Source organism: Suillus bovinus (genome assembly GCF_016758785.1).
Source record: "Suillus bovinus strain UH-Sbo-P2 chromosome Unknown EDB93scaffold_1, whole genome shotgun sequence".
Lineage (NCBI taxonomy): Eukaryota > Fungi > Basidiomycota > Agaricomycetes > Boletales > Suillaceae > Suillus > Suillus bovinus.
Genome location: NW_024542057.1, coordinates 1,431,128 through 1,457,656, shown reverse-complemented (window position 1 = coordinate 1,457,656; position 26,529 = coordinate 1,431,128). Strand labels below are relative to the sequence as shown.

At 47.7% G+C, this 26,529-nt stretch overlaps 12 protein-coding genes across 12 annotated transcripts; 8 read left to right on the top strand and 4 right to left on the bottom strand.

The window, feature by feature from the left end:
* Positions 1–615: 615 nt before the first annotated feature.
* On the bottom strand, positions 616–1,974 carry EDB93DRAFT_1113660 (Shwachman-Bodian-diamond syndrome protein). Its single transcript, XM_041448205.1, has 6 exons — positions 1,870–1,974; positions 1,761–1,812; positions 1,666–1,709; positions 1,480–1,609; positions 1,232–1,432; positions 616–1,178 (listed from the first exon to the last, which is right to left on the bottom strand). The coding sequence occupies exons 1-6, from the start codon at positions 1,899–1,901 to the stop codon at positions 972–974; spliced, it is 666 nt and encodes a 221-aa protein (XP_041313888.1). The 5' UTR covers positions 1,902–1,974; the 3' UTR covers positions 616–971.
* Positions 1,975–2,211: 237 nt separating this feature from the next.
* On the top strand, positions 2,212–3,954 carry EDB93DRAFT_1074050 (uncharacterized protein; the record flags this gene model as incomplete). The annotated part of the gene is made up of 8 exons (XM_041445065.1): positions 2,212–2,240; positions 2,346–2,386; positions 2,441–2,548; positions 2,602–2,957; positions 3,013–3,146; positions 3,206–3,375; positions 3,429–3,769; positions 3,823–3,954. The coding sequence occupies 8 exons, from the start codon at positions 2,212–2,214 to the stop codon at positions 3,952–3,954; spliced, it is 1,311 nt and encodes a 436-aa protein (XP_041313887.1).
* A 703-nt stretch (positions 3,955–4,657) lies between these two features.
* Positions 4,658–5,705, top strand: EDB93DRAFT_1113653 (uncharacterized protein). Its single transcript, XM_041448204.1, has 4 exons — positions 4,658–4,843; positions 4,894–4,975; positions 5,027–5,118; positions 5,171–5,705. Exons 1-4 carry the CDS (start codon positions 4,724–4,726, stop codon positions 5,225–5,227), a joined length of 351 nt encoding a protein of 116 aa, XP_041313886.1. The 5' UTR covers positions 4,658–4,723; the 3' UTR covers positions 5,228–5,705.
* An 894-nt stretch (positions 5,706–6,599) lies between these two features.
* Positions 6,600–7,527, bottom strand: EDB93DRAFT_1099512 (uncharacterized protein; the record flags this gene model as incomplete). The annotated part of the gene is made up of 6 exons (XM_041446926.1): positions 6,600–6,888; positions 6,941–7,011; positions 7,040–7,153; positions 7,244–7,269; positions 7,301–7,418; positions 7,498–7,527. The coding sequence occupies 6 exons, from the start codon at positions 7,525–7,527 to the stop codon at positions 6,600–6,602; spliced, it is 648 nt and encodes a 215-aa protein (XP_041313885.1).
* Positions 7,528–11,507: 3,980 nt separating this feature from the next.
* EDB93DRAFT_1318232 (lipoyltransferase) lies at positions 11,508–12,644 on the top strand. Its single transcript, XM_041454859.1, has one exon. It carries the CDS (start codon positions 11,541–11,543, stop codon positions 12,321–12,323), a length of 783 nt encoding a protein of 260 aa, XP_041313884.1. The 5' UTR covers positions 11,508–11,540; the 3' UTR covers positions 12,324–12,644.
* A 245-nt stretch (positions 12,645–12,889) lies between these two features.
* Positions 12,890–13,552, top strand: EDB93DRAFT_1073788 (NAD-P-binding protein; the record flags this gene model as incomplete). The annotated part of the gene is made up of 1 exon (XM_041445039.1): positions 12,890–13,552. One exon carries the CDS (start codon positions 12,890–12,892, stop codon positions 13,550–13,552), a length of 663 nt encoding a protein of 220 aa, XP_041313883.1.
* A 136-nt stretch (positions 13,553–13,688) lies between these two features.
* Positions 13,689–14,519, bottom strand: EDB93DRAFT_1073366 (ATP11 protein-domain-containing protein; the record flags this gene model as incomplete). The annotated part of the gene is made up of 2 exons (XM_041445011.1): positions 13,689–14,438; positions 14,496–14,519. Coding segments are annotated over 2 exons (774 nt in total), but the record flags the coding sequence as incomplete, so codon positions are not given.
* A 549-nt stretch (positions 14,520–15,068) lies between these two features.
* On the top strand, positions 15,069–16,853 carry EDB93DRAFT_1113615 (uncharacterized protein). The gene is made up of 5 exons (XM_041448203.1): positions 15,069–16,158; positions 16,206–16,369; positions 16,419–16,575; positions 16,633–16,688; positions 16,741–16,853. Exons 1-3 carry the CDS (start codon positions 15,251–15,253, stop codon positions 16,466–16,468), a joined length of 1,122 nt encoding a protein of 373 aa, XP_041313881.1. The 5' UTR covers positions 15,069–15,250; the 3' UTR covers positions 16,469–16,575; positions 16,633–16,688; positions 16,741–16,853.
* On the top strand, positions 16,835–18,800 carry EDB93DRAFT_41630 (HAD-like domain-containing protein). Its single transcript, XM_041456308.1, has 8 exons — positions 16,835–17,279; positions 17,330–17,395; positions 17,457–17,573; positions 17,628–17,732; positions 17,781–17,882; positions 17,958–18,114; positions 18,170–18,360; positions 18,415–18,800. Exons 1-8 carry the CDS (start codon positions 16,950–16,952, stop codon positions 18,694–18,696), a joined length of 1,350 nt encoding a protein of 449 aa, XP_041313880.1. The 5' UTR covers positions 16,835–16,949; the 3' UTR covers positions 18,697–18,800.
* Positions 18,801–19,046: 246 nt separating this feature from the next.
* On the bottom strand, positions 19,047–20,587 carry EDB93DRAFT_1074498 (ribosomal RNA assembly protein mis3; the record flags this gene model as incomplete). Its single annotated transcript, XM_041445098.1, has 9 exons — positions 19,047–19,229; positions 19,279–19,362; positions 19,412–19,630; positions 19,682–19,822; positions 19,876–20,136; positions 20,189–20,332; position 20,390; positions 20,445–20,469; positions 20,524–20,587. 9 exons carry the CDS (start codon positions 20,585–20,587, stop codon positions 19,047–19,049), a joined length of 1,122 nt encoding a protein of 373 aa, XP_041313879.1.
* Positions 20,588–20,751: 164 nt separating this feature from the next.
* On the top strand, positions 20,752–21,923 carry EDB93DRAFT_1099506 (uncharacterized protein; the record flags this gene model as incomplete). Its single annotated transcript, XM_041446925.1, has 3 exons — positions 20,752–20,940; positions 20,967–21,066; positions 21,127–21,923. 3 exons carry the CDS (start codon positions 20,752–20,754, stop codon positions 21,921–21,923), a joined length of 1,086 nt encoding a protein of 361 aa, XP_041313878.1.
* A 2,373-nt stretch (positions 21,924–24,296) lies between these two features.
* EDB93DRAFT_41534 (ammonium transporter AmtB-like domain-containing protein) lies at positions 24,297–26,485 on the top strand. Its single transcript, XM_041456304.1, has 5 exons — positions 24,297–24,433; positions 24,503–25,131; positions 25,190–25,603; positions 25,654–25,970; positions 26,023–26,485. The coding sequence occupies exons 2-5, from the start codon at positions 24,696–24,698 to the stop codon at positions 26,272–26,274; spliced, it is 1,419 nt and encodes a 472-aa protein (XP_041313877.1). The 5' UTR covers positions 24,297–24,433; positions 24,503–24,695; the 3' UTR covers positions 26,275–26,485.
* Positions 26,486–26,529: the final 44 nt, after the last annotated feature.

The following is a 26,529-nucleotide window of genomic DNA, read 5'->3' as shown; positions in this document are numbered from 1 at the left end:
AGTGGGGGGAAACCGCCGTCGTTCTGGTACGAAACCTCTCTATGTTTTTAGTTTATGCTTAAAGTAAAAATGTACAGCATTTATCCCAAGATCAGAAGATATCCTACATGGCCATGCACGACAATCGATTAGATACGACGCCGATGCGCCCCCGCACGCAATCTCGAGAATCGAGCAAGGACATATGCATGCGCTCGCAGCTGGCATGGGTATTAGTCGTTATGATGCGATGGGACTTACTGAAGAATGTGACGGTTGTGGTAGGTGGTTTATGGCGGGCGCTTTGAGAGGGCACATTGTGAGGGGATGTGGTGAAAGTTTGGAACTACTTCCTTCGCACGCACCCCCATAGTCACTTTATCCTTGTATAATTGTGCGTCCAAGACGGCCGGCGGACTGGCTGGGTAGGCCTCGCACCCTAAAGTGCAGCATGCGGCGGGATACGTCAGAGATTAGGCTGCTCGTGTTGATTTTTTTAAACCGTATCAGTATAACATTAGAATCTGGCTTTATCCATATTCATGTCTTCAAAGAACACCGTTATAAATATACTATCACTGTACGGGACCGATAAGCCTAGCTTTAATCTTGCATACGTACATGATGCCAACGTACCTAATGGACATGGCGAACCAAGCAATATAAGTTATAACTTTGGATCCAAATAACTACGTGACCTCATGACGATGCCTAGAACAGCAAAGACTTCATCGGTTGTTTTGAAATTAGAATCAACAATAAGATCTGCTATAGAGGGGAGTTCACCCATGGACGAATGTCAGCTTGTTCCGGTCGGCATAATTGAACATCGGGAGGATACACCGATGCAATAATTAATAATTCAATTGTTATCGGCGGTTGCGGCAAAAGTAAGTGTCTCAACGCGCCCCTTTCCCTTGCACTCCTTCTGCAACAGTTCATTGATCGTGCGGATTTGCGAGGGCTCGATAAGCATAACCTAAACAATCTCGTCAAAGTTTTCCAATAAGACGATGAAAAACGCATACAGTTTCCCAGGATTCCCCCTTGTCTTCTTTCTCGACTGTCTCAGCCAACGCACGAAGCTGCTCCTGCAACCGTTCTCCTTCAGCAGCCGGGAGAACGATACGTACCCGCATCCTTGCACGTTGAATCGGTAGCGTTGAATGACCCTGGATGAGTCGCAGTGTTTCCGCTACCTGTCACTCCTTGGTGAGAACGCGACGTGCGATGTCAACGAACGATCACCTACTTGACTCTTAGCATTCTTGCCCGCTTTCACACTCACGCCTGCTTCTGCCATAGCCTTTTCAATCATTCCGACAGGATATGGACGTTGAGTAGCCGGATCGACACATTTCTCAGCGACTATTGTAGCAATCTCCTTGCGGAGGGAAGCAAGATCGTGATCACGTTCTTTCTCCGCCACTTGTACTTCCCCTTTCTTTAAGATCTACAACACCGATAAGTAAGGGGCCAAGGACGCTGATAATGACAGACCTCCTTCACGACGTCATCTACCGTCGAGGTACCAAATGCTTTTTGGAGATCATTAGACTTGGCAACCTCGCCTTTGGATACATTCATAAAGACGTTCGAAATTTGGAGGACGTCATCTAAATTCGTCTCACTGCGCATGGATCTTACGTTAGCCACGGAACTGATGATATGGATGTGCTCACATACACTCCGTTTCTCCATTCCTGCACCTTATTTTTGTAGCAGGCAATCTAAAGCTAGGCTGTTAGACGATGTCATTATATGGTATATCTACACCATACCTCAAATCGTTTACCGCCCTTCTTCAAGCGTACGATAGATACATTTGTGAGCCTGTGCTTCACCTTGCGTCAGAGCAAAACCCCAAGACATTGTCAGCTCAACGCTGACTTTATTTGATTTGATGGTTGCTGGATAGGCATCTCGGTTCAAGTAGACACAGTGAATAGATCGATGATGTTTAAGTTGTTGGAGCACTACATAGCAGGCGGAGCGGACCACCGTGACTGACTGAATGACACATTGTGCTCATTTGTTTGTTCGCGAGCCCAACTTGGGATGTTGTCACGCCCGTTACAAGTCATCCTCAGCTGCAGTGATAGGGCACAGCACAACCAACCGCAGTACTTCAATCCGCCTTCGAAGATTCTTCATCTATCCGAAAACGCCCGAATTTCTTAGCCGCATCAGGTCAATTTACGAGCCTGATAATAGTGACATCGCTACTGCAAGATGAAGGGGTTCACCAAAGCAATCAAGCGGTAAGCTCGTCCCTTTTCAGTTTATGCTAACAACTAGTGGCGTTTGTCACATCTTTCTGCCTGAGCAACAGCGTGGAGGAAGACGACTCACGACCATCTCTACAGAACGCCTCACCTTGTCACATCTAAAGTTGGCTTCGCAAAGAGTGAGATCTAATCTTTGCCATCAACCACTCGCTCAAACTATCACTATCTGTCAGAGTCTTCTGATCCCGAATTCGACGACTACAATCGTCATTTCGTCAGCCTCGAGCAAGCCACAGAGAAGTTGCTCAAAGATACCAAGATATTCTCTGAATCTGTTATATGTATGTTGATAATGCTCGTCTCATCTATTCCCCATCCTTACACATACTTTCAGCCCTCTTCACTTCTTCTGTGGGTTTTGCCAACCATTTCAATTTTATATTCTCTCCGCTAGCTAGCGAGTATAACTTGCAAGGCAAGCATCCCTCCTGCGAAGCAACTATCGCAAACACTCCTCCGTACTCGACTTCTCTCGACGAACTTCGTTCTGCGATCTCCCCTGAACTCGAACTCATCGAATCACGAATTGTTGCACCCGTGAAAGAGTTCCAGGGTGTCCTCAAGCTGATCAGGAAGAGCATTACAAAACGAGATCATAAGCTGGTCGATTATGATCGATTCAATAATTCACTTACTAAATTGAGGGACAAGAAAGAGAAGAGTTTGAGTGATGAGAAGAATTTGTTCAAGGTAGGTGCTGGAGTGTCTTCTCGTCAGTGACACGTTTTGACATTTATATGATTAGCTTGAGCAAGACTTCGAGATTGCCACAAATGAGTATGATTACATTAACAACGCGCTCAAGACAGATCTCCCGCGGTTCATGCAACTTGCAACTCATTTCGTCGACCCTCTTTTCCATTCATTCTTTTACATGCAGTATGTCTATGTCTTTGGCTATTCGAAGCATTCTTTGCAAGTGTCTTACAATTCAACAGGCTCAACATTTATTATCTTTTCCTTGAGAAAATGAATTCATTCGCGGAGGGTCGATACGACGTTACCAACGTTCCTGGTGCTCAAATCCAGGCTGACTATGAGGAGAAGCGAACGGATGCATGGAGTCAAATTGAGGATCTCAGCGTCACCAAGCGCTTCATATCAACCTGTACGCTCAACTCTCACCCGTCATCTGCTTCACTTATCATTTTTCACTACCAGCTAAATTCGTGCAAGCTAATCGCGCCGCTGGCGGCAATTCGTTGACTGTCGGTTCTTCCATTGGTCGTTCGCCCAGCGTTACAAGTGCTGGAAGTGGGAGCAGCCGCTCAATGCCACCATCCCGAACAGCGCCTACATCTTCCTTTATCAAGAAGCCACCTCCAGCGCCGCCAGGCCAGACACCTGCTCCTCCTCCTCCATACACTGCCGCTTCAAATGATGTGGGAGCTGGAACTGCAGCTGCAGCAAAAAGACCGCCTCCGCCCCCACCGCTGAAACCTAAACCAAAGCCAGAGCCAGCCGTAGAGTATGTTACAGCCCTATATGATTTCGATGCCCAGGTACGTGTTCGGCTGATCTCTTGAATGCATCGTTGCACACCTCTTCATTTTAGGCTGACGGCGATCTTTCTTTTAAAACCGGTGACCGCATCGAAATTGTGACCAAGACAGAGAGTCAGGAAGATTGGTGGACAGGTCGTCTTAATGGCGACCAGGGTGTGTTCCCAGGCAACTATGTACAGTGATGTGATGGCGGATATTTGATAGTTAGAGTATTGATCGAGCAGCAGCTTTTATTTTTGGGGACATTACATTTTCCTGCTAGCCGCATCAAGGATCTCTTGACTATTGTTGCACAATTATCTGGGGCGTTACGGATTGCATCAGAACTTGATCAGACTTACTATCTCCTTCACACTGACAGTCTTTCCCGTCACCCTAGGTTACCCTTCATCTGCACTTCTGGCAGGGTCTTCTCCTTTAAACAACCGCTCCAGCCAGTCGTCGTTCCGATATTTCTAGCTGCTAAGTCATTACGGAAATAACTTGAACGTTACGATGGCCTGTGAGCTGCTGTTCGGAATGGTTGATTACTATGTGTCAATCACTGTTACTGTGGTCGAGAATTGCCGGTATCTACGACAACAGAAGACGACGACGTGCATGGCAATGTGTCTAGGGACAAGCCGTTCCACGCGTAGCGGTTACCAATGATGAATGAGTGAGGCAACGTTAACACCGTGATTGGATACACTCGCTCCCGCTGCGATCCACGTCTGAAAGTTTGAACCCTTAGATTTCGGCACTAGATGATGATCCCTGCGTCATGAGCTCCTGTGAACACTTGTGGTGCCAGATATTTTAGCAGTGCATTAGTAACTTGCCGTTGTAGCACAAATTTCGGCGTGGAGCAAGATGAAGTTGGCACGTGCGATGACATCAATACTCTCCCGACGTCATAACCTGGTGCAAGTACTGTAGAACGGTTCGGACAAGTTCATTCACCATATCATCATGTTTCGCACCATCATCACCTCCAACGCCCGCATTTGCACTGCACCGTCCACCCGCTCCATTCATGCCACGTCTGCCGCTAGCAAGATCACCGAGAAAGTGTCTGAGATGGCTGACAAGGTATATATCACCGCACACCTGTTTATCCTCACAAGCTTATTTGTTTCAAGGTGAATAAGAAGGTTGGCAAAGGTCTTGCGTCGGCCATTGAGACAGGTGAGAAAGCAGCGGGGAAGACCAAGGAGACGCTTGGTGAGTAAATGTTCAGCGGCGCAGAATTTGTCCATAATATATCGGTACAAGGTTCAACAACGGCTTCGGCAAAACACAAGACAGAAGACGCAAAGCAGACTACCCGGAAAACCATGGAGCAGGCTAAGCAAAAGGCCGATCAGGTGATATATCATTGCAGTGCAAACGGGTTGTTAGTCACTGATCTCAATTCAGGCTGCTGCTAGTGCGCGGGAAACTAGAGATGACGTGAAGGACAGGATGTCGAAATAACTACCGCCGCCCATCGCTGTTCTGTATGCATGATCAGCACATAGTAACCGGGCTAGGTTAAACGTTATTCACACCTTAATTGTATTCATCCACACCGAAGAGCACCCACGTCCACCAGGCGCCGAGTTGTCGTACATCCTAGCAATTTGAATTAATGATCCAGGGTTGCAAACACAGTAGAAGGTTGAAAATTTATTATTTCGTCTTGAGGTTTTGAATTTCCGGTGTGACTAGAGTCCTTCGCATCTGGCATCCATCAAGATGGCAGCGGTCTTCTGAAGAGACCCGAAGATCGCCGCGGCTAGTCTGTCAACGTCCACGATAGCCTCGGGAAGTCTCAAGTTTGAAATTCAAAAGAGCTTGAAGGGTGACGCGTCCCATAACTCGAGCAGAAGCGAGCAGTGTTCACAGTATCATGCGAAAGTCGGAATTCCATTGGACCCACTACAATGGATTCAGCCTGGAGGTATATGGAGGCCTGGGGGTGAAAAGAACTTCAAGAAAGTACTAGTGGAGAGTGTGATGGTCGCCGACCCACGTTCTGACAACGGTATTTTAATGGTGCTCGCGGTTTTGACATGACAAGGATTCGGACTCCGACTTGTGCACAACGCCGGGCACAACTTGTCCAGAATGTCACGGTATGCTAGTAGGATAGACGTCGCGTCGTCGCCTACATAGTATTTTTTGTTGACCGGTCAAGATTAGGTCCATTGATCAAGCCCAAGTCTATATTCGTCATAAACATTTGCAGTCGATCGACCTCTTCCAATCACACCACCCTGGGACCTACACCATTCCCCGCAAACTTGGCACAAAATTGCCAAAAATACCGTGACCAACAGCCCAAATGATTCAGTTGGAAGTAAGTGCCTCCTATTCATCGTCTCGTTCCAAAGTTGATCTGAGTAAACTGCAGAACTTTCGGGTGACAAAATCATGTTCGTTCTGTGTGTTGACTCGGTGGTAAACCAGGGACAAGTTGATACCAGTCGCAGACTCGGATGAGTTCCCTCGGATTTAATTATCCTGAAGAGAAGGTTCACAATTCTTTAGGACTCTCAGGGACTTCAAGTTAGTAGCATAATTAGCTCAAAAGTCGGCCACACCCCAACTAAAAGCCTTCGAGGCTTTAACCAGGCTAAATTCACGAAGAGAAGACTGTCTTCTTTTCATGGTCTCTGCTGCGGCAATTTAGGATACATGATTTGAGGAACTTCTGTCGGTCATCAAGATTCATGCGAACCATTCAGATCTATTCGCAAGAGCTGGATTCTCATTCTGTCGGTACATGCATGCCACACAATATGCGCACGATCGCTTGCTCCTGTTGAGCTATACTGCTTGAGCTCAGGCTGATACCGATGTGATTTCACCCAGTCTCTTTCCAAACGGCGTTATTGCTCTGAAGACCGTACTGACACTCTTGCAGCCTGGTAAGCGCATCATCAACCGAGGGTGTCCCATAGTCTGGCCTCATACAGAGACATAATCGATATCTTTCGGAGTGGCTTGCGGGCACTAGGTGCCTGATTTTAGCTTTCCAGACAGCCTCCGGAGGTCGGAAAGGCCCAGGCCCTCCAAGGGCCCCGTCTGTAGGCGATAACTCTATCCAGGGTCCTCTGACGACGACGACGATACCGTCTTTGGTGTCTGTGACTCTGTACGACGTGCAAAAATAAATAAAAAGTCCGGGGATATCTATCTTATTACGGTAAGCTATACTCAAGGCAACCGGGACAGACGATGTATGCATCTATCTCTCGGTGCCGATTGTGAGCTTGCTGGAAACTAAATGTATAGTTCGCGCACTTTAGTGAGCCAGTAGTATGGGTTGTGGGGACGTTCGGGAGAATTATATATCAAAAGCCGCCCTCTCTTTAGGTTCGGCTCGGCTCCGCCCTTGGTGATGGCTTTGTGGGAGCACTAGAACAGTGGTTGGCAGACAAAGTAACTTTGGTGATTCATTTATTGGTCGCCGCGATGCCAAGGCTAGATGGACAAAAAAGCACTCACGTCAGGTTGAACCCACACTGGAGAACCTAGACAGCAAGTACACAGCGCCTGCCTTACCGTTGTTTCCCAAGACGTGCACCCTAAGGCACACTGAAATGTAATCCAACACAGCACCGTTACTCCATGATTCAGAAACCTCAGGCTGAGTGGCGGGCCAAACAGACTTCAATATCATCTGAACGACCCGTGGAATTGCTCATATGTGGCACGCTGAGCGCACCATGTGATCTGCTGGGCAACGCCAAAACACTTACCGGAGTCCTCGCTCTCCACGGTTTTGACATCGAGTCCCGGTCTCAAGTCAGGTGGCTAGCTTGACAGCGACGATGAAAACACACACACGCAAATAAATATATATTAACACAGCGATTGTGAGGGTTCATTCGGCAAAACTTGGGTAAAATCCCGGCTATATATGTGGTGTGGGGAAATAGGGTTTGTCGGCGATATCATGTCAATATTATGTAATGCAGAATGCTGCGGTGGCAATATTAGTACAATCCAGCTATGTAGGGTCCGTGACTGAGGTAATTATAGCGGGACTAGACAAAACTGTGGCGAATAAGAGAGTATGGAAGGCGAGGTTGGAATCGACCCCAGATTGACGGGCTTGGCTAAAGTTACCTGACCGTGTTGGAAACCCGCCTGTATATCATTAGACAATGGATCATTCGAGTGCCTTGCGAACGTTTGCCGTCACTGGTCAGAGGACCCTGATAATTCCTATTAAGGATGGGTCCACAGGGGTGAAATTCGTTGCCAGGCCTGCCCCCTGCCAGACTGTGGCTACTAGTACTAGATTCATAGAAAAAGATCCGTCAGAATTAGCCCCAAATATCTTTCAACTTTGTATCAAAAAAGGGAAAATTGTTGTTGTCAAGTACGACTCAGATCAAGCTTCTCGAGCGCACAATCTTAGCAACATGTTGACATCACCCTGAAGCGGGGCGTAAAACTACATTTAGTCGCATGCGGCCGGACGAAAATTTCCATCGGAGGCCTCCAGGCCACCCTAAAATTGACCGCTCATAATTCAGGGCAGGGATTATCAGGGGTCCTCTGGTCAGGCGACAAGAACAGAAAGGTACATACTATTCTGTTGCACTAGATATTTAGATATGGAGTACTACGAGAATATACTTGAGGCGTAAGCGGTGAGAAGGAGCTCAGGATAAACGTGACTTGCCGATTATACTACGAATGGTAAGTAAGACTAGTCAGCTTCCTCGGAATGTATGATTTTGGACACGGTCTGTCCAATATCCACCTACTAAGTAGGCCATGGCGATGCGTTATTCCCCGTGCTTAGAATGGGGATCCGGACTTGACTATGCCAAGCGGCGCTCCGGGCCAATGCGGAACATAAACCAAAAGGTTGCCTCACCACCGCCAGATCTTTGCGAAGGGCCATTAGATCCGAAGCATGATGACATGATGGGATTCAATGCGGAAATGATTCCGTTTCATTAACGTGGTGCCAGCGGTTCGTGGTATAAAAGCAGGCTGCCAAAGCCCTGTCAAACCATTCATACCTCCTCCGCTAAACACTCCAAACACTTCAAACACTTCAAAACCTCTCTTCTTCTGAAAAAAAATGTCGCCTTTCGAATCATTGAAGAGAATGTCCATAAGCAGCAAGGTTTGTGGTTCATCAACTCGCCGATGTACGGTCCGCCAATGACATTCCGCCCATTTGCCAGAAATCTCGTCGTAGCTCCCAGAGTTCAAAGTTAACTCGTGACTCAATTCAGGGACATCCATCACCCATCGACATCACATACGCTGTCGTACGTTTTGTATAATCCCTCTTCGCTATCATTTCTGATGAGCACATCAGGCATTTTCTCCTTCGATGCCGCCTCCTCCGTACCCAACTGCTGAGGGGATCCCTGCTGTGGGCGGTTATGTAAGTTCTATATCTAAACTTCGAGAAAATTAACTTGACGATTTTGTTATAATCAAGGCTGAAATGCTCGGCGATGACAACATGTCATGGGGCACACGCCCGTCAGGGCGCCGGTCTCTTTTCTAAAGAGATGCGACTTTTTACGGATCGGCCAATACCCGACTGCATATAACTTAACGTATCTTATGTACACTAAATTGACGAGGAAATGTTGTACGATCAAACAAGCAGTGGAATACAAGAAATCTTATTGGTACACAACTGATTCGTGAGAGACTTGGTGGAGAATGACGTTCCGTGCGGCGGCAAGAACGGGAATAACAAGATTCTCGCTGACATAGCACGCGTCCGAGGGACACCTACAGCGATTCAATTAGCACGTACACTAATAACAGGAAATGTTATACGATCAAATAAGCTGCGGAATACAAGAATTTTGTTATTGGTACACCACTGATCTGTAAGATACTCGGTGGAGAATGACGCGGACGTGCCGTGCGGCGGCAAGAACGGGAATAACAAGATCCTCGCTGACATATCACGCGATACCTACAAAGATTTGGCTAGCGTGTACACTAATGACGGGGGAATGTTGTAACGATCAAACAAGCTGCGGAATACTCTGTGAGGTACTTGGTGGAGAATGACGTTCCGTGCGGCGGCAAAAACGAGAATAACAAGATCCTCGCTGACATAGCATGCGTCCGAGGGACACCTACAAAAAGTCAGCTAGCCGAATTGCTGCTGTAATCCAGGGAGGAACAAGCTTGTGACCTGTAGCGGATAGTTATCCGACATACCCTATTGTTCACTGCTACAAAAATATGTTAGTAGCTAGTATAACACTCACTGCGTTTGACGTCAAGACGTTGACTTAGCGGTCCATATTAATGATTTCGAGACCCATACTATGATATCGGCCGAATCTGCATTTTCAGCTCTCAGATAATTCAAATGAATGGGATTGGTTCCTAAAGAGTTTTGCTTGATGAGATCGAGACTTCGTTAGCGCACGAGATGGTCTAATGGAAATTTGCACAGCAATCCAGAAATACGCACCACTTTACGAGAATGCTCCGAAGCGGGCGAGATTATGGGATTCCGCTTCGCATCTACATGGTGTCCGAGGGATTATTGTCAGCATGGTTCGCGACCCCAAGACATGTACACGAACTCGCATAACTGAGCATATGAGGGAATAAGATCAGCTTGCAAACTCGCTGCATGTAGCGTATTCAGATTGCCACGAGGCACCGAGGAAGAATGCAATTACGAGGGCCACTGCCTGGGCCAGTGACATCAGTAGAGCGCGATGGGAAAAAAGCGGAGATAATACTGTAGCCTGAGACGGCGCAGTTGTTTGCTATACACCCACTCATCTATTATAGGTCACAGAAGCCTGTGGATCCCGGCATTCAGTTTTTTTTGATGGGATATAAGGTGACACGTCTTTGAACTTGGATGTTGCAGATCAGAATTCTCTTCACGAACCGAGTTGAGAGTGTGACTTACTTGCACTCGCACTCCACGCCGTCAAGCTCACGTCTAACTTACGCATCTCTTTGATTCATTGTCAACTTTCCATCTGTACCAACTTTCATGCAACGCAAAGATGTGCGTAGTAGCCTGGGCTTGTCGATAATGGGCTGACATCTAATCGTCGACAGAATAACGATTTCCATGCTAGCCTTGCTGAACATGGAGTAAAAACGAAAGATCCCCGCTTCTTCAATAAAATCGCACGAGCCTTCAAGTCTTGTTTTGGACACGGCTTCAATGGTGCCGATGCTGTTTGTCCAGCCATACTAGCCGGCTAGTGACTTTACTGACATGGACTATACTTACAGCCTTCCAGAAAAGACTACGTCAAAAGTAGAGATGCTGCAACTGGATTTGAAGATAAAGACATTTACGGCGTACGCTGCATTTTATGATTGTATGACTTGCCTTGACTAACTATCCATTAGGTCGAAGCAGAATATCTTGATGAGGAAGACATGGCTTGGGGAAGCACCAGCCGCAAAAAAACGCCCAGATGGCAGAAGATGGGCTAGGCTATGCAGATCTATACACAGTCACTCGTTCCTTCCGTGTGAAGGCTTGGTCCGCCCGAGGCCTTGGACAATTAATAAATTAGCATTAATCATTGAATATACTCACGACCACCATAGTTCATTACCACCACGTTACAGATCATAGGTATTTAAACATTAGGACAAAAGGACTAGGAATGACAGCGTTGGGTACCCGTACGTAGGGTGGAACATTTGAGACAGTTTCCTTCGGTGTTGGCGTTTGAGTTAGCTTGAGTATTTACCAATGTTTTGCTCGGTCACGTGTACGTTAACGACTCAAATGATCTGAGATCTAATAGTAGTTGAGTTCTACTCGATGCCCTTACTACCACCCGTCTTATATCACTACTTCCGCACACCGCTACCATATACGCGAACTCTCCTCCTCCAAGAAAAGATACATCAACTCCAGCTCGCTGCTCGTCGTTCATCATCTCATCATGACATCCTGCTTCTACTCGAGCACCGCCCAGTGTACACATCTGGGCGCCGGCAAACAGAACAAGAACTATACGCAGAACGCGCACGCCTGACATCGATTGGCGCAGAATTCTCCATAGCAGCGCGCGGTGGACAATTGACATATCATGGACCTGGCCAGCTCGTCGGTTACCCACTTCTAGACCTCGCTCGCACATCTCCGCCGATTGGCATCCGTGATTACATTTGCAAAATGCAAAAAATGATTCAGTCTTATTTGCTGCGGACGCATGGGATTACTCATGTACCATCAGATCATACTGGTGTATTTTTGGACCCTGTGACGAAGATAGCAAGTATCGGCGTTCAAGTACGCCATCGACTCACAACACACGGATTTGCAATGAACGTCACAAAGGAGCCTTTGGAGTGGTTTGCACAAGTTGTGGCGTGTGGGTTAGTTGACGTCAAGGCTGGATGCATAACGGAAGCGAATGGAAGAGATGTGCGGGTGGAGGATGTTGTACCAGGTATTGTTGATGCATTCGGTACCTTATATGGGAGGGATATGGTAAAATTATACCCCCAGAGCGCGGGTGAGCTTGGAGAGGCTATTCTTGCACTAGAGGAAGATGCACTTGCTGCTGGGGAATGGTTGAGGGCACCTTCCCTGACCTAATAGAAGCAGTAGTGTTCATTACAGACGGCTGGCACTAGGATCTTTTGATCATTTCCATTCACTATGCACTATGACGTCTGCAGGTGCGTGATAAAGCTTATGTGCTGTTAAAAACCTCATCTTAAGAGGCCCACCCGCTGACGCTGAATGAATTGGTTTTGTAATTCATCCGTGCCGCACAGCGAGCACTCATTACATAATTATAAGATGGCATTATCAAATAACTGGGGCCCCAGAAACCGTTGTTGAGCAGAAGTCGAATATTTGCTCGTGAAATCATGTATCCAATGGATTAATTCTTGTTTTGAAATGTCGATGATGAGGTGGAGCTGCGGTGACGACACTGCTGTCTAGCCCACTCCGCACCGCGACTGGTCTACCCTGGGCAGACCTTTATAAACGAAGGTCATTCTTACCCCAGCCTACATTTACAGCTATCTCCACCATAGTGAATTAACCTTCCTGCCGAAAGGTACGTCAATATGAGAACTTGAACTCAGTGATACTCGATGGTAACTTGGGCGCTCAGTTTATCCAAAAATCGGACCATTCAAGAAGTAGACTGCATGCCCGTCTTAATTCTGGGAGCAACAGGCGCCGCGGGTGTGCTTCTCATCCAGGAAGCACTGGCAGCATCGCACACCGTGGTCATATACGCGCGCACGCCAGAGAAACTCGCCGAGGAAATCAGGCATGATCCCCGCGTCACAGTCCACAAAGGGGAGCTCGATGACAGAGAAGCGCTTTCATCCGCCATGGAGGGCGTATACGCCGTGCTTTCTGCTCTGGGGCCATCGGTTTCGCGCGGACCCATGCACCCAAAGGGCACACCTCTTGCGCGGGCATATTCTCTTATCATTGAACTTATGATAAGCCATGGCGTGCGTCGGCTGCTGGCACTTGGGACACCAAGCATAACAGATCCGAACGACAAATTCAGTCTGCGGATGTCTATAATAGTTAAAGGCGTGGCCACCCTCGCACGCACGGCATATGAAGATGTTGTAGCCATCGGTGAAACGATTCGGACCCAAGGAAATGATCTAGATTGGACAATTGTCCGTGTACCCCTGCTAAGCGGGGCAAATGACAAGAAATTCGTTGCAGGTTATGTGGGAGACGGGAAAACAGGAATATGGTTAACAAGAGCAGGATTCGCACTGTTCGTTGTGCAAGAATTGAAGAACAATGAGTGGGTGAAGAAGGCACCGTTAATCACATTGCCTTGACCCTAGGAATCTTCAATCTTTGCATAATCAACGCAGGACTATCCCGATGATCGCCTATCTTTGTAGATTGCCCAGATATGCTATTGCTCTACCATGATCCAAATCTCCGCGCGACATTAGCACAGATAAAGACATTCTAGGAGGTAAGACGGGCATGTTCAAGCAGATCTGCCCAGTTGAACTCATCGGGCTGCTCGTGGAACTGCCTGAGTAATCTTTCAGCGGTCTGATCCCCATTCTGACTATTACCTTCACTCTCATTGCCCCACAAATAAAACTTTTGGACGCCCATTGCGAGCAGCTGAGCATCGATCTGACTCAGCAAAAAACGAGCGGTTGACGTGTCTTGACTTGGGATCGCGGCCGCCGTAGCTGCTGTTGGCGTGATCTCGCCGCGAAGTAGCACTATTCCGTGTGTCTGGGCGAAGTCGGGGTAGAATGTTAGAATGAGATATGGGGTAGCGAATGACTGCCGAAGCTTGTACTCTTGGAGCGGTGTAAACAAGACTGTCGCTGTCTGGGGCAGGGAAGCTGCGTTACTAGGAGGGGCGCGAGAGAATGGGTCGGGACCGGTGGCAGATGGAGGCAGTGGGGGAGCGTGAAAATTCCATTGTAGAAAATAGAATTCGTGGGCGACCGCACTTTCTTGGCCTTCAGGTGATACAGCTGGAGAGCCCTCCCGAGGGACAGGCATGACAAACATGGGATATTGTTTTCCTATGATAAGCATTTTGTTATAGAGTTTGATCGGTACTGATGCACAGATAAAACCCCTTCCCGTGCCACCTGTGCGAGAGGCATGATAAGTCGTCCATAAGGCCGAAATTTGCTCTGCGGTATGAGGGGTTGACATCAATCTTGGAACGTTTATGATCGATTCTAGTGCCTGAAAGCAGCGATAAATCAGTCCCGCCCAGGAAATTATTACACAGGTGACACTTACTTTCACCGGAGAGCTATCTTTGCGGGTACTTGAAATTCCTGATACCTTGCTTCGATATTCTGAAGGTGACTTGTCCAACCTTTGCGGATGCGCCTGCGACAGTCGCGCTGACTTGACATTGGCTACCTCCTTACGACGAGCTGCTTCTTTTGCTCGCGTTCTCAGTTCAGATAATTCTAATCCCTGCCTGGTGATGCCAACGAGTGGTGACGATGACCCAGAGTCAAAAATTCATGTGCAGGTAGACCGAAGAATAAAAGTTAGATCACTTGTCAGTACAATGTCATGCAGTTGGCCACAAAGGAGGACACATCTCACTCTTGTGCTTTTTGCTGAAGCTTTTCTGCATATTTAGATTCGTATGGAGAAGTTGAAGGTCCTGCGTGAATCCATCTAGCCACAGCAAGATACCTGCTAGCTGATGGACGACAAACAATGGCACGAAGGTGCAAGGTGGTTGGAGAACTCTGAAGCCATAGCATGGTGTATTGTAATCGGACTTGTAAAGTTTTATGGTTGGAAAGACGCTCGATGCCACGTAATTGCCAGATGGGGATTAGGCACAATAGGTATGCAACCACAACTTGCCTGCAACCGCATATGGGACAAATAATTGCGATAGGCGTGTGCATTGTCTGGCAACTGGCGTTACAACCACCTCCACATCTTTTGTTTTTTTTACTATCATCATCTAACGATACCGGCTCATCTATAAGATACCCCACTCATTCATTCTTCACTAACACATCAACACCATGAACACCTCCCCAACACACGATTGCAAAAGCGGCTTCCTCACGCAACTCTTTACGCTGCGCCGCAGGAATCGAAACATGCATGTCGAGCCCTACATTATCCATGATCCCGCAGATGATGCACCACCACCACCACCTCCCAAAGATTACAGGCGTGCATCAGCGTCTACGCGGCACACTTTTCTAGGAGAAGAATACAGTAGCAGGAAGCCCCTTCTATTCGATGTCGACCTTGACGTCCTAGCGCGGCCACCGCAACACGCATCGCAGCCAATCCCCGTCATCCAGCAAATGCCGCCCCGGGTTCCTATCAAGGCATATTCACCTCCTACCATACCATTGACGCCCGAAGAGAAAGAGCGCCGTAGATTGGTAGCGCAACGCCAATCCCAGCTGGAAAAAGAAGCCATGCTGAGGGAAGAACATGAACGCCAAGAGACGAAACGACGTGAGAAAGCGGAGCAAGAACGCCTACAGCGCGAGGAAGAAGAGGAAAGGAAAGCAATGCTGCAAGAGGAACTGCGGGCTGCAGCACTAAGAAAAGCGAGAATAGAGAGAGAGAGGATAGAAACAGAAGAACGGCAATTGCAAGAGCTACGAGAGAGGAAACGACTAGAGAAAGAGCGGCGGCTGCAATACACGAAGGAAATGGAACAGTGGCGAGCAGAGCAGATGCGGCGCGTCGAGTCTCAGTGCAGTGAGAAGGAAGAGGAGCGTAGACGATCAGCGGAAGGGAGACGTATGAGAGTTGCTCGCATGAACGAGGAATTATTCTCCGCCAGTGGGACAGACAAGATGGCAGGGTGGGTCACGGTACAACCGCCCAACACGCTGGCGTGGAAGAGGCGATATTACACATTTGAACTGGGCCACGCAGAGTCCAAGATGTTGCTATACGGAAATCCAAGGGTGAGCCTAATTCATCCCCATTTCGTTCGAGTTTCACGAATGTCTAGGAGGTTGTGAATCCCTTGGACGTCCTCCCTCTACACGGACGGATCGATTCACTTGCAGAGTGGTACGAGGGCTTCGAGGAACTAGAAGCAATCCCCCACTCATTTGCTCTGCGCTTTGTCGATGGCGTCGAATGGCGGATGTTCGCAGATTCGGCAGAAGAAAAGGTACTAATCCATACTATTCAAGCTCTATTTTGACTTACATAATGATTAGGATCGACTGCTGGTGCTGTTGAGTGAGGCGGCGGGAATAATCTTGTGAATTATCTGTGAAGTTTTTATTCGTTAACTTACAAGACACGGCGAGGGATGATATAAATGTGTATTCCTAGTAGCAGAGTCCATATGTAGCTTGTTCTAGTCCTTCAGCTGAATATAGAGGTCAAACCACACATTTAATAATAGCAAAAGTGAGCACTGACATACCAGTTGTCTGTACAAGTACTACTTGCAAGCAAATACGGGGACAAGACACAAAAGCTCTGGCGTTTAGTCGTCAAAGCATGACTTTGCCCAAGAGAAATAGATACATACTGAAATAAGCTCTCCTCAAAGTGACACTTGACAGTCAACGCCAGGCCTTCGACGCGTAAGTATCGCTGTCACTGTGCTCTTGAAGCTGGACACTGGCATAGTTGAAACGTCCTATATTAGTGGCTTGGTCTACCAAACATAACCAAACAGTGGTATTCATTCCTTTCTGCAGTGCCAGCTAAAAAGTACTTCACGTTCTTGCTAGTGGAATGTTTTCAGTGATCCTGCGCAGCGCAGCTCAACGACGCGCACTCCCAGCACTCCGTCACTTCTCAACACCACCTCCATCACCTTCTCAAAACCCACCTTCTCCATCTCCAACGTCACTCCCAAGCCTTGACTTTCAGCCTACGGAACCAGAACCAGAAAAGACTCAGCGCACCGGTGCAAAGTCATCCAAGGACTCGCTCTCGAGTATAGAGCGAAAAAGACAGTTTTTAGGACGTCTATCTCTTGGTGTACTCGCAGTTGCTCTCGGTGTGCAAGTCGTATATCTTGGTAGGGATTGGGAGACGGATGAGTTAAAGGAACGGAAACAGGTGCGTCTATAGTTGAGACTCTCGTTCCGTGTTTACTGATTTTTAAAAAGACGCTTGAGGAGGCTCCGTCAGGAAGGTGGGAACGAACGAAGTCGAGGTTTTGGGAACTGTTCGACGTACGTGACACAACTAATCCTACGGCACACCAGCTCATAGATTTATTAATTGCGTTGATAGTACTTCAACAAACCCCAATGGACAGAGCTACTCCCGCCACCTCTCCCAGCTCCTCATCAAAAACCGTACACCCTCCTGCTGTCTATGGATGATCTCATTATCACGTCAACGTGGGATGTAGGTTAGCTCGTTCAAAGTCAGGAGCGTCGCTGATGCTATATATCTCCTCAGCGACAGCAAGGATGGCGGACAGCCAAACGCCCTGGCGTTGATTATTTCCTTGCCTACTTGTCCCAGTTCTACGAAATTGTGATATTTACAACCCAGCACCATTATGTACGTATGATCCCTATTATGACGATAGTTGATGCTCAGAACCAACAGACCGCCATGCCCGTAATTGAGAAACTCGACCCATATAATTTCTTCATCGCCTATAAGCTTTTCCGCGAAGCCACACGATCAGTGGACGGTAAAATTGTCAAGGTAGGTATCTTCATCTGTTAAACTTCCACTTTATTTCCTTCGTCAACTATGCGTTAAAACCTTGCCTTCTCCCAGGACCTTTCTTATCTCAATCGTGACCTCTCGAAAGTTATCCTCCTTGATACGCATCCGGAACATGTAAGCTCGCATCCCGAGAACGCCATTGTCATCCCCAAATGGACTGGTGCGCCCGGAGACAAGGGCTTGATTGCCATGATCCCCTTCTTGGAGTGTATGTTCACACCTTTAAACTTCTCAACCAACCTTAATCGAATTTTCCTGTATAGCCATTGCGATTTACAAGTCCCCTGACGTGCGGCCCATCCTCCAAGCGTATGCAGGAAAAGATATTCCTATCGAATACGCGGAGAAGGAGGCGGAGGCAAAGCAAAAGCATATCGAGGAGTGGAAAACCAAGGCGCGTGGATTATCCAAAGGCGGGTTTACGCTGAGCGGCATGTTTGGCGGCCCAAGTGAAGTCAGTTTGTTCTCACCCCTTGCCCATGCAACGACTGACCCTACCATTCTGCAGTCTTCGCACTCGCCTATTCCTTTGACATATCTCGAGCAGAAACGCCTTGAGGCGCAGCGGCAGTATAAAGAGGAGCAGTTGTACATTGCGACGCACAAGCATGAGTTTGAACGGCTGTTGGAGGAAGATAGGAAGGCAATGGCGCAGGAGATGAGTGGGAGTTTGTGGGGCATGATGGATGCGATGACAGGGAGGAAGGCGGATGCAGCGAAGTCAGCGAAGGCAGACGCAGATACAGCAGTGAAGGCGAATGCGGAGGGATCGAAAGTGCAGGTACAATAGACGGACTGTGATGCACACAACCAGACAGGAGTTATTTACATCTAGGCATACATATCTGTTATTGTCATTATTGCTCTCCGCTCTCGCACTAGTCCTCAGCACCTGCTCAAATGCACTTTGTTCCGACTTAAGTGATGCTACATGTACAAATGTGTTGAAAGTAGTATCGTCGATTGGAGAGATTCGAGGCACACTTTAGCAGATACATTCAAGTGAGCCTTCGAGCAACTGTCAGACCATCGTGATTCTGGTAGAGAACTGTTGAAATTAAAGCGAAACAACATATTCGAAACTTGTTCCTCATGATTGCGTGTAGGAGGCACACGAACGGTGTGGGGAGTCTATTGTGCCTAGTTATCTTCTGCAACAACGTCCTTCTTTTTCTTCTTTTTCGACTTCGCCGTCCCATCGTCGCCATCCACTTCTGTATGCCGTCGCTTTCGCTTCTCTTCAACTGTAGGGGCTGCTTCTTCTTTGGGAGCAACATATACCTCTGCCCGCTCTGCTCGTCGTTTAAGCGTTGCCTCAGCTTGCTGTAGATCAAGTAAATTTATGTTGTGGACCGCACAATAAGACACGCACTTTTTGTTTTCTTTTTTGAACTTCCTGGGCCTCCCGCTCATGGGGCTTAAGGAAATACTCTCCCGACTCAAGCTGAAGGTCAACCTGAACATAATTTCAGCGCCAATTACTAAACAGCGACAGAGGAAATTACCTTCCGCGGTTGCTGTGGCGGGGGGAAAGGTGTGTACACTTTCTTTGCTGGTTTCTCCTTTTTGGTGCTTGCTTCGTCCTTAGCTGAGAGTTTCTCGTTCTTCTTGCTCGTCTTTTCAGATGTTTTTAGATGTCGTTTCCTGAACTTGGGCAGGAAGCGGTCCCAGGACTCCGTTGCTAACTTTGGATCCTTTGCAAGTTCCCTTCTTATCATGAGCTCCTGCGAATGATTCATTAAAGCTGCGGAAACAACAAATGTCCATTGGCACACCTTGATGCGGTAGATAGGATGAATGTTTTTCATGCAATCGATGACTATTCGTCGAACTTCCTTTAGTGACTTGTACGGACCCATGACGCTGACGGTATTTCCTTGTACGAGTACATAACACTGAGTCAATAGCTCGATAGCCTATAAAAGGTTAATGCTTATGCAGACCGTCGAGGTTATGCGATGCGGCTCACCTTCAGCGTACTCCCATCAGGTCCAATAATCCGCTGTCTCCGTTTCACAAACCGATCCTTATTGCGAACTAGATTGCCAATTTTGATGATGTCGCATGCCATGTCGTCCTGCATTACCTTCTGAGCCTGAGTGATCGCAACGCCTCTGGCGAGCAGTTTTATGACATCTCTCGCTTTGAGTATAATGTAAGGATCGAATGTTTTACGTGTCGTTCGGACGGACATGGACCCATGAACCAAGTCCAATGTGCACGCGATACCCTGGATGCCGAATCAATGGCGTAGTATGGTGGATTCTGATGCAACCACTCACATGTGAGTCCAAAACCTTGCTCACGGCGCTCCAAACTTCCCTCAGGTACTTCTCCCTATATTTTGGGAAAAGGGTTGCGAAAGAAGATTCCTCGGAAAATACACCGCCTTTGTTGTCATCTGGTTGAAACGGATCTACTTTCCACTAAAGTAAAAGTGGATTTGAGCACGCGTCGACAGTACATGCCATCACGGTGCTTACACTGGAGAGGAGATGCAATGAGAAGTGATTTGACTGACATGCAGATAATGCTCACTGGTCGATGTCATCGGTGTCCCATGCTGAAACACAATGTCACGGTTGCCTTCATAGATTGTTAAGATTGAACAACTTACGTTTCTCCTTGCGATGTCTCTTGTTTTTGTTGACGACCGGTTGCTCCCCTGAAGTAGCTGCCATTGTTGCAAGCAAAATAGTATTGCTTGAAAGTTGTCGCGGTAAAAAGAGTACTGGACACCACCGGCCTAGAAATTACCCAATTTGGTAACAGGTGCGGTATACACCTCGTGTATAATTAGCATCCTGAAGTTCGGCTCCTAGCAACTCGTTTTGTCTCGAACGCCATGGATAATTTTCCTGACGGGGTCTCTGCGCCGGATCTCACTACATTGTCATACGATGAAGCTGTTCCATATGAATCACAAGTTCCCACTCATCCATCCAATGATCGAGAACGATGTACATTGCTCAACCGCATAGGGAATACAAAAGTGTACCTTCCCTCTGACACTGCCCAGGCAAGAATTGCCAAGGTGCGCTAACAGTATGTCAATTTCAGCTTTCAGAAAGTGACTCTGACACGGGAGTCTGTCTCTGTTTGACCCTGAAGCGCAAGCACACAGATGGGGACGATGATAGTGACGTAGATATGGAAGAAGGTGAAGACGAACATTTAGCTTTCGTGTTTGTCGTGTAACTCACTTTCTGCTGCTCATCAGAAAAGACCTCGACTCTAAGAGCAAATGCTTTGCTACTCACCGGTACCCCCATTTCCCACCTGCCCACTGCCCGCATCTTTGCATATGCTGCGCATTTCGACACGCCCCCCATAGGCCTTGAATGGCTTGACGACAATAGCTGCATCCTCGTTTATGAATCAACTGCCGCTGCGCGCACTGCACATCGGTATCTCCAAAAATCTGCGACAGAGGATATGGATGCAGATGGCTTCATCACGGCAAAACCCATTCCAATTACCTTATGGCCACCAGAAGAGCGAATCACCAAGAGTCTGGGTAAAGGCCAAGGGCTAAAAGGTGTCGTACGCATGCGTTGGGCTAAGGACGATGATGTAAAGAAGAAGGGCGCAAAGAAAGAAAGCAACTTTTATAAGAAATATGGAGAAACCGCCGGGAAAGAGGATGAGGGAGGGGAAGTATCGCAGAAGAGAAGAAGGAGAGATGATTCAATTGTACGACGTCGGTTGGATGATGATCTTGATGCGTTTCTTGGAGACGATAAACCTTCCAAAATGCGCTCCGACTATGTGGGTGGATCACGCAAAACTGTGGAGTGCACTTCTGCGTCCAATTCTTCGGAGCTAAAAAATCGTATTTCTGCGCCGTTGCCGCGCCGCGCGAGGGGTCAGCTTTCGCACCGACTAGCTGACCCGTCAATTGACGCTGAAGAAGACTGGCGCAGAGCGAGGGGTCGAGGGAGGAGAACACCACGTCCACAAAGAACGCAGCAAGACCTCGATGATGAGCTAGACGCTTTCCTGAACGAGAGGGAATAATACCTTCTATGTGGGTCATTATCTGTCGTACGCACATTTGGTTATCACGCCCTTGCTTCCCTGCAAAGGACGATCCGCCTCTCATCTTCTTACCGCTCTTCACATATTCCCAGTGATGTAAAATATTTGCTCACATTGCGTATTGACTGCGTATAATTCATTCTGTTGCCACAGGGTTCATGTGGAGCGTATTCTGTGCAGTGGTGCACAGTTGGATCCCATCAGCTTCCAACTTGGTGTAGCGCTGTGCCACCGCTCCATTCCACGTCACCGGAGATCGCTGACACCCAGTCTGGCCTCTCGTTTCTAGGGAACCGCACGGGGTAGTAACACCGCGATTCTATTCTGACGGGTTTTGAGGGCACGGGTACGTCACAGTGTGATAATCATATACACTGTGGAAAGGAAAACCCACGAATTTAAGTAGGAGAAAACATTGAAAGCCACTGAAACTAATAAGATAGTACAATGAATCGACGGCCATTGAATCCCCAATATATATCAGTGGCTTTAACCACTGATTGTTGATGACATGGCCACTGAATTCAATGCAGTAAATCACTGGCTTTTAATGGCACGGCCACTGATTATTGACAACATAACCACTGAATTTGATTGAGTGGTATTTAGCATGAATACCAAAAGAATCACCACCACTACGGGCCATCAGTACTTCAGGATTGAACCCAAGACCAGTAACAATTATAGTTCCATTATTGTTACCACTTTGTTAGCGGTTGTGAGTGTCAAGCTCCTCGACTCAGGAGGATTCCAGAATGTCTCAAGGATGTCCCGAACGTGATGGAGACCTCTCAATGCTGGCCGAAACCGATCTCAATTGCTCTGTGGACTCTGGTTTTATTGACATTACCAAATGTCTTTCTGCAGCCTGTACCACCTGTAATTATGCTGTCGCGGCCATTCAACGTTGCAAGAATGACTTCTACTAGCTGAAATTGTCGGGGAACAATGGCTGTAGCTGTGAGGATGCTACACGAGAAGGCAAGCGCATAACACGTCCGTCTCAGTTTGGCTACTCCAGATTCACCAATCTTAAGTGACGCGTACCATAGTACGTCGTTGTAGCTCTGTTGTCAAATCACGTGACTGTATTTACGTCATAGTCCATCTGACCTTAATTTCAGACTTAGCCGAAACTCCGCTAATATCCTGACCCAAGGAAAGTTAACCACCGACACACAGTTTATTTCGCCAGTTTATTTTTTTGAGCGCGCAGGGCTAAATACACTGTCAAGGTTTATTGTGTACCTGCTGGCACGGGCGGAGAGTGAATCACAAACGGCCGAACGACTTGCCGACACTCTGCGGTGAAGACTCGGAAACACCTACAATCATCACGGTGCGCAATAACTCAGTAATCAGTATGTCAGCGCCGACTGAGCAGCAAGACAACGAATCTCTTGGAAACTCTCGCAGCTGCACTCCTCGCTGAGGCAAAAGACTCTGGGGGTCAGCTCACTGCTATTTCACTCGCATTGGTGGCCTTGGCCCGCCGCCGAAGAGACAGATGCAGTAAGAGCTTCTGCTGTCCACCTTCGTTCCAGTAGTCACTTATACTCGATATCAGTAGGTTTTTCCCTGCAATTTTCGCACTTCGGCAACTCGGCACACAATCAGACTCAAGTCTACCGTATCCAACATCTGCCATACCTGAAATAAACTATTATTTGAGTAGGGTTACTAGTTAGCTCTTACTATCTTACAATTAGACTGTCACGGTCTTGTTCTACTTCAGTTCAGATGTCGACGATCTCTGCTACCGTGATGCCAACGAATGGTAACAATGGCAACATTCCCAATCCATCCATGTCCACTGGCAGCAGTGGACTCCTTAAAGGAAGATACAAAAGAATACGATTGGTCGGAACATTCTACATTGTCACGAAATTAGACACTAATATCACTTTTTACTTGAGCATTCATGCGGAGGAGCTGACGCGCCCTGCACGAGTCCCTTTAACCACAGCAAGAATCTACCAGGTGACAATAGCACGAAGGTATGAGCTGGCTCAAGAACTCTGACAGCTCCGAGAAATTCAAAACCATAATCATTTACCATGATCGATGGAACGATCGCACTTTTATGTATGCTGCCACATGCATGCCACGACAGATTGCAATCATGTCATGACACGTACCTCCATTGTCCCCGGTAGTGGCATCCCACAGTGTGATGCGAGCAGACGATCGTAACTCATCAGCTGCAACCAGCTGCCACGTCAGATCTCAATCGCCCATCCCCGCATCCCTTTGGCTGGAGATCGTGACCACCACTGTTCACACGCTGTGTCATTCATTTTTTTCCTCGGCAATGAAATTCGGACTAGATATATGCTTGCAAGGCGCTGTGACTATAAAATGATTCTTGGGCTGTGGAATAATACCCACTCGTGACTCTCTAGACAATCAACCAAGCGTCTCCCGTCACTCATTCAGCGTGATGGCACTAACGAGCATCATCGAGGCGTCAAATGCTATCATGAAAAAGAGTGCGTCCCCACCAGCAAATACTTAGCAGAGACACTGATGTAAAACTCGTCATCTCGCTTTACCTATAGGAAGTGGTGACACACCGTGAGGCAATAGCGATTCTGCCAACAGGTCTCCAAAGCCAATATATCTCATATCTCACAGGTTCGACGGTGGAGATGTCTCTTTCATTATTTTGGCATCTACTTTGGTATTTTTCATGATACCTGGTCTCGGTTTGCATTTTTTTCCTCCTTACATTTGGTTATATTCACTCACTTTATGCCCATGTTATTCTCAGCTTTTCTGTATTCTGGATTATCTAGAAGAAAATCCGCATTATCGCTTATCTGGGTAGTTTCTGCCAGCAATGCAGTCTGTATCTTTCAGTGGTACTTCTGGGGTTATTCCTTGGCATTTTCGCCAACTGCAACCAACGGATTCTTGGGCAACCTATCGAACTTTGGCCTGATCAACGTCCTTAACCAACCTTCCCCGGGTTCCCCTCTAATTCCCGCGCTATTGTACGCATTGTACCAAATGGAATTCGCATGCGTCACAGTAGGAATATTGGTGGGCGGGATCGCCGAGCGAGGTCGGGTACTCCCAGCCATGGTCATCACATTCCTTTGGATGACCTTGGTTTATTGCCCCCTTGCTTGCTGGGCGTGGAACGTAAACGGCTGGGGTTTCAAATTCGGTGTTCTTGATTTTGCAGGTTAATTTGTCGTGTCTCACTGTTGTCCATATTTTCTGATATTCTGTGATCTACACAGGTGGAGGTCCCGTGGAAATCGGAAGCGGGGTAGGAGGTCTTGCCTATGCCTGGGTGCTTGGCTGTAGACAGGACAAGGAGCTCCAGAACTTCAGACCGCACAATGTATCCATGGTCAACCTGGGCACCTTTATCCTCTGGTTTGGTTGGTTAGGTTTCAACGGTGGGAGCGCTTTTGGTGCAAACTTGCGCGCTGTCATGGCCATGTGGAACTCTATGCTCGCTGCTGCGTTTGGCGGTATCGTTTGGTGCCTTATCGATTTCCGCCTGCAGCGGAAGTATAGTATGGTCGGATTCTGTTCAGGAACCATCGCTGGTCTCGTTGCGGCCACGCCTGCTTCAGGATACATCGAGCCCTGGGCGGCAGTCATTATGGGCATAATCACCGGCGCTGTGTGTAACTTCGCAACTAAATGTGAGACTACTGCATCACTCTGGAGTGCGGATGCTAACGCAACCCTTTAGTGAAGTTCCTTCTCGCAATAGATGATTCACTTGATCTTTTTGCCGAGCACGCTATTGGCGGAATCTTGGGTCTCATGACAAACGCATTTTTTGCTACTGAAAAAGTTATTGGCCTAGATGGCGTCAACACGAACGTCGTTGGTGGCTGGGTCGACCACAATTGGAAGCAGCTTTACATTCAGTTCGCCTATGTCCTCGCGACATGCATATATACATTCGTTGTCACTGCTTTAATCGTCCATTATGTCGACACAGTCCCTGGCCTCCACATACGCGTAGCAGCTGCGAACGAGGCACTCGGTCTTGACGAGGTCGAGGTAGGCATGGATATACTCTTGAATATTCCCTCAGCCTAAAAAAATAACCCAGATCGGTGAATACGCTAACGACTATATCGAAGTATGGCGTGACGTTCTGGAGCCGAACCCCGCTGTCTCCTGTTATCCACGCGAATCAACGCTCGAAACGATAGCTTGTGCTGTACGCAGCCAACCAATTTCGCAAGAAATTTCAGCGCGCAATCTGCAAGTTCATGACAGTCGTGACTCGAATGTGCTTGAAAAGCCCGTTGAACTGGAAGTGCTGAACGGGCGGGGGAATAGAATCTCCGTGATTGCATGAAGATATGGGCTTGGTCTTTGGATTACTCACTGAGCGAGCACATCCCTGGTCTACCTTCCCCTATCGCGTTTATTACACGCATTGTACGACTCGTTTCATCTTCTTTTTTTTTACCACATCTAGGGTCGGTGACCCTATGACGAATGAATACTATCATGCCTCACGTCACCTCAAAATAATCTGTATGCATCGTACACCTGCAATGTGCAACTTCAAATAATATTATTGTCTACACTATCTGCAAGCTCGAATGTC

Coding starts and splice junctions, on each gene's coding strand:
- EDB93DRAFT_1113660 (XM_041448205.1), bottom strand. CDS start 1,901: ATGCCTATCCAGCAACCATCAAATCAAATAAA. Junction 1,813..1,869: donor CAACCATCAAATCAAATAAA/GTCAGCGTTGAG, acceptor GGTGAAGCACAG/GCTCACAAATGTATCTATCG. Junction 1,433..1,479: donor TAGATGACGTCGTGAAGGAG/GTCTGTCATTAT, acceptor TCGGTGTTGTAG/ATCTTAAAGAAAGGGGAAGT.
- EDB93DRAFT_1113653 (XM_041448204.1), top strand. CDS start 4,724: ATGTTTCGCACCATCATCACCTCCAACGCCCGCATTTGCACTGCACCG. Junction 4,844..4,893: donor TGTCTGAGATGGCTGACAAG/GTATATATCACC, acceptor ATTTGTTTCAAG/GTGAATAAGAAGGTTGGCAA. Junction 4,976..5,026: donor GAAGACCAAGGAGACGCTTG/GTGAGTAAATGT, acceptor TATCGGTACAAG/GTTCAACAACGGCTTCGGCA.
- EDB93DRAFT_1318232 (XM_041454859.1), top strand. CDS start 11,541: ATGCCCTTACTACCACCCGTCTTATATCACTACTTCCGCACACCGCTA.
- EDB93DRAFT_1113615 (XM_041448203.1), top strand. CDS start 15,251: ATGAACACCTCCCCAACACACGATTGCAAAAGCGGCTTCCTCACGCAA. Junction 16,159..16,205: donor TTGCTATACGGAAATCCAAG/GGTGAGCCTAAT, acceptor CACGAATGTCTA/GGAGGTTGTGAATCCCTTGG. Junction 16,370..16,418: donor CGCAGATTCGGCAGAAGAAA/AGGTACTAATCC, acceptor TACATAATGATT/AGGATCGACTGCTGGTGCTG.
- EDB93DRAFT_41630 (XM_041456308.1), top strand. CDS start 16,950: ATGTTTTCAGTGATCCTGCGCAGCGCAGCTCAACGACGCGCACTCCCA. Junction 17,574..17,627: donor TTATCACGTCAACGTGGGAT/GTAGGTTAGCTC, acceptor ATATCTCCTCAG/CGACAGCAAGGATGGCGGAC. Junction 17,883..17,957: donor TGGACGGTAAAATTGTCAAG/GTAGGTATCTTC, acceptor GCCTTCTCCCAG/GACCTTTCTTATCTCAATCG.
- EDB93DRAFT_41534 (XM_041456304.1), top strand. CDS start 24,696: ATGCCCATGTTATTCTCAGCTTTTCTGTATTCTGGATTATCTAGAAGA. Junction 25,604..25,653: donor GTGTAACTTCGCAACTAAAT/GTGAGACTACTG, acceptor GCAACCCTTTAG/TGAAGTTCCTTCTCGCAATA. Junction 25,971..26,022: donor TCGGTCTTGACGAGGTCGAG/GTAGGCATGGAT, acceptor AAAATAACCCAG/ATCGGTGAATACGCTAACGA.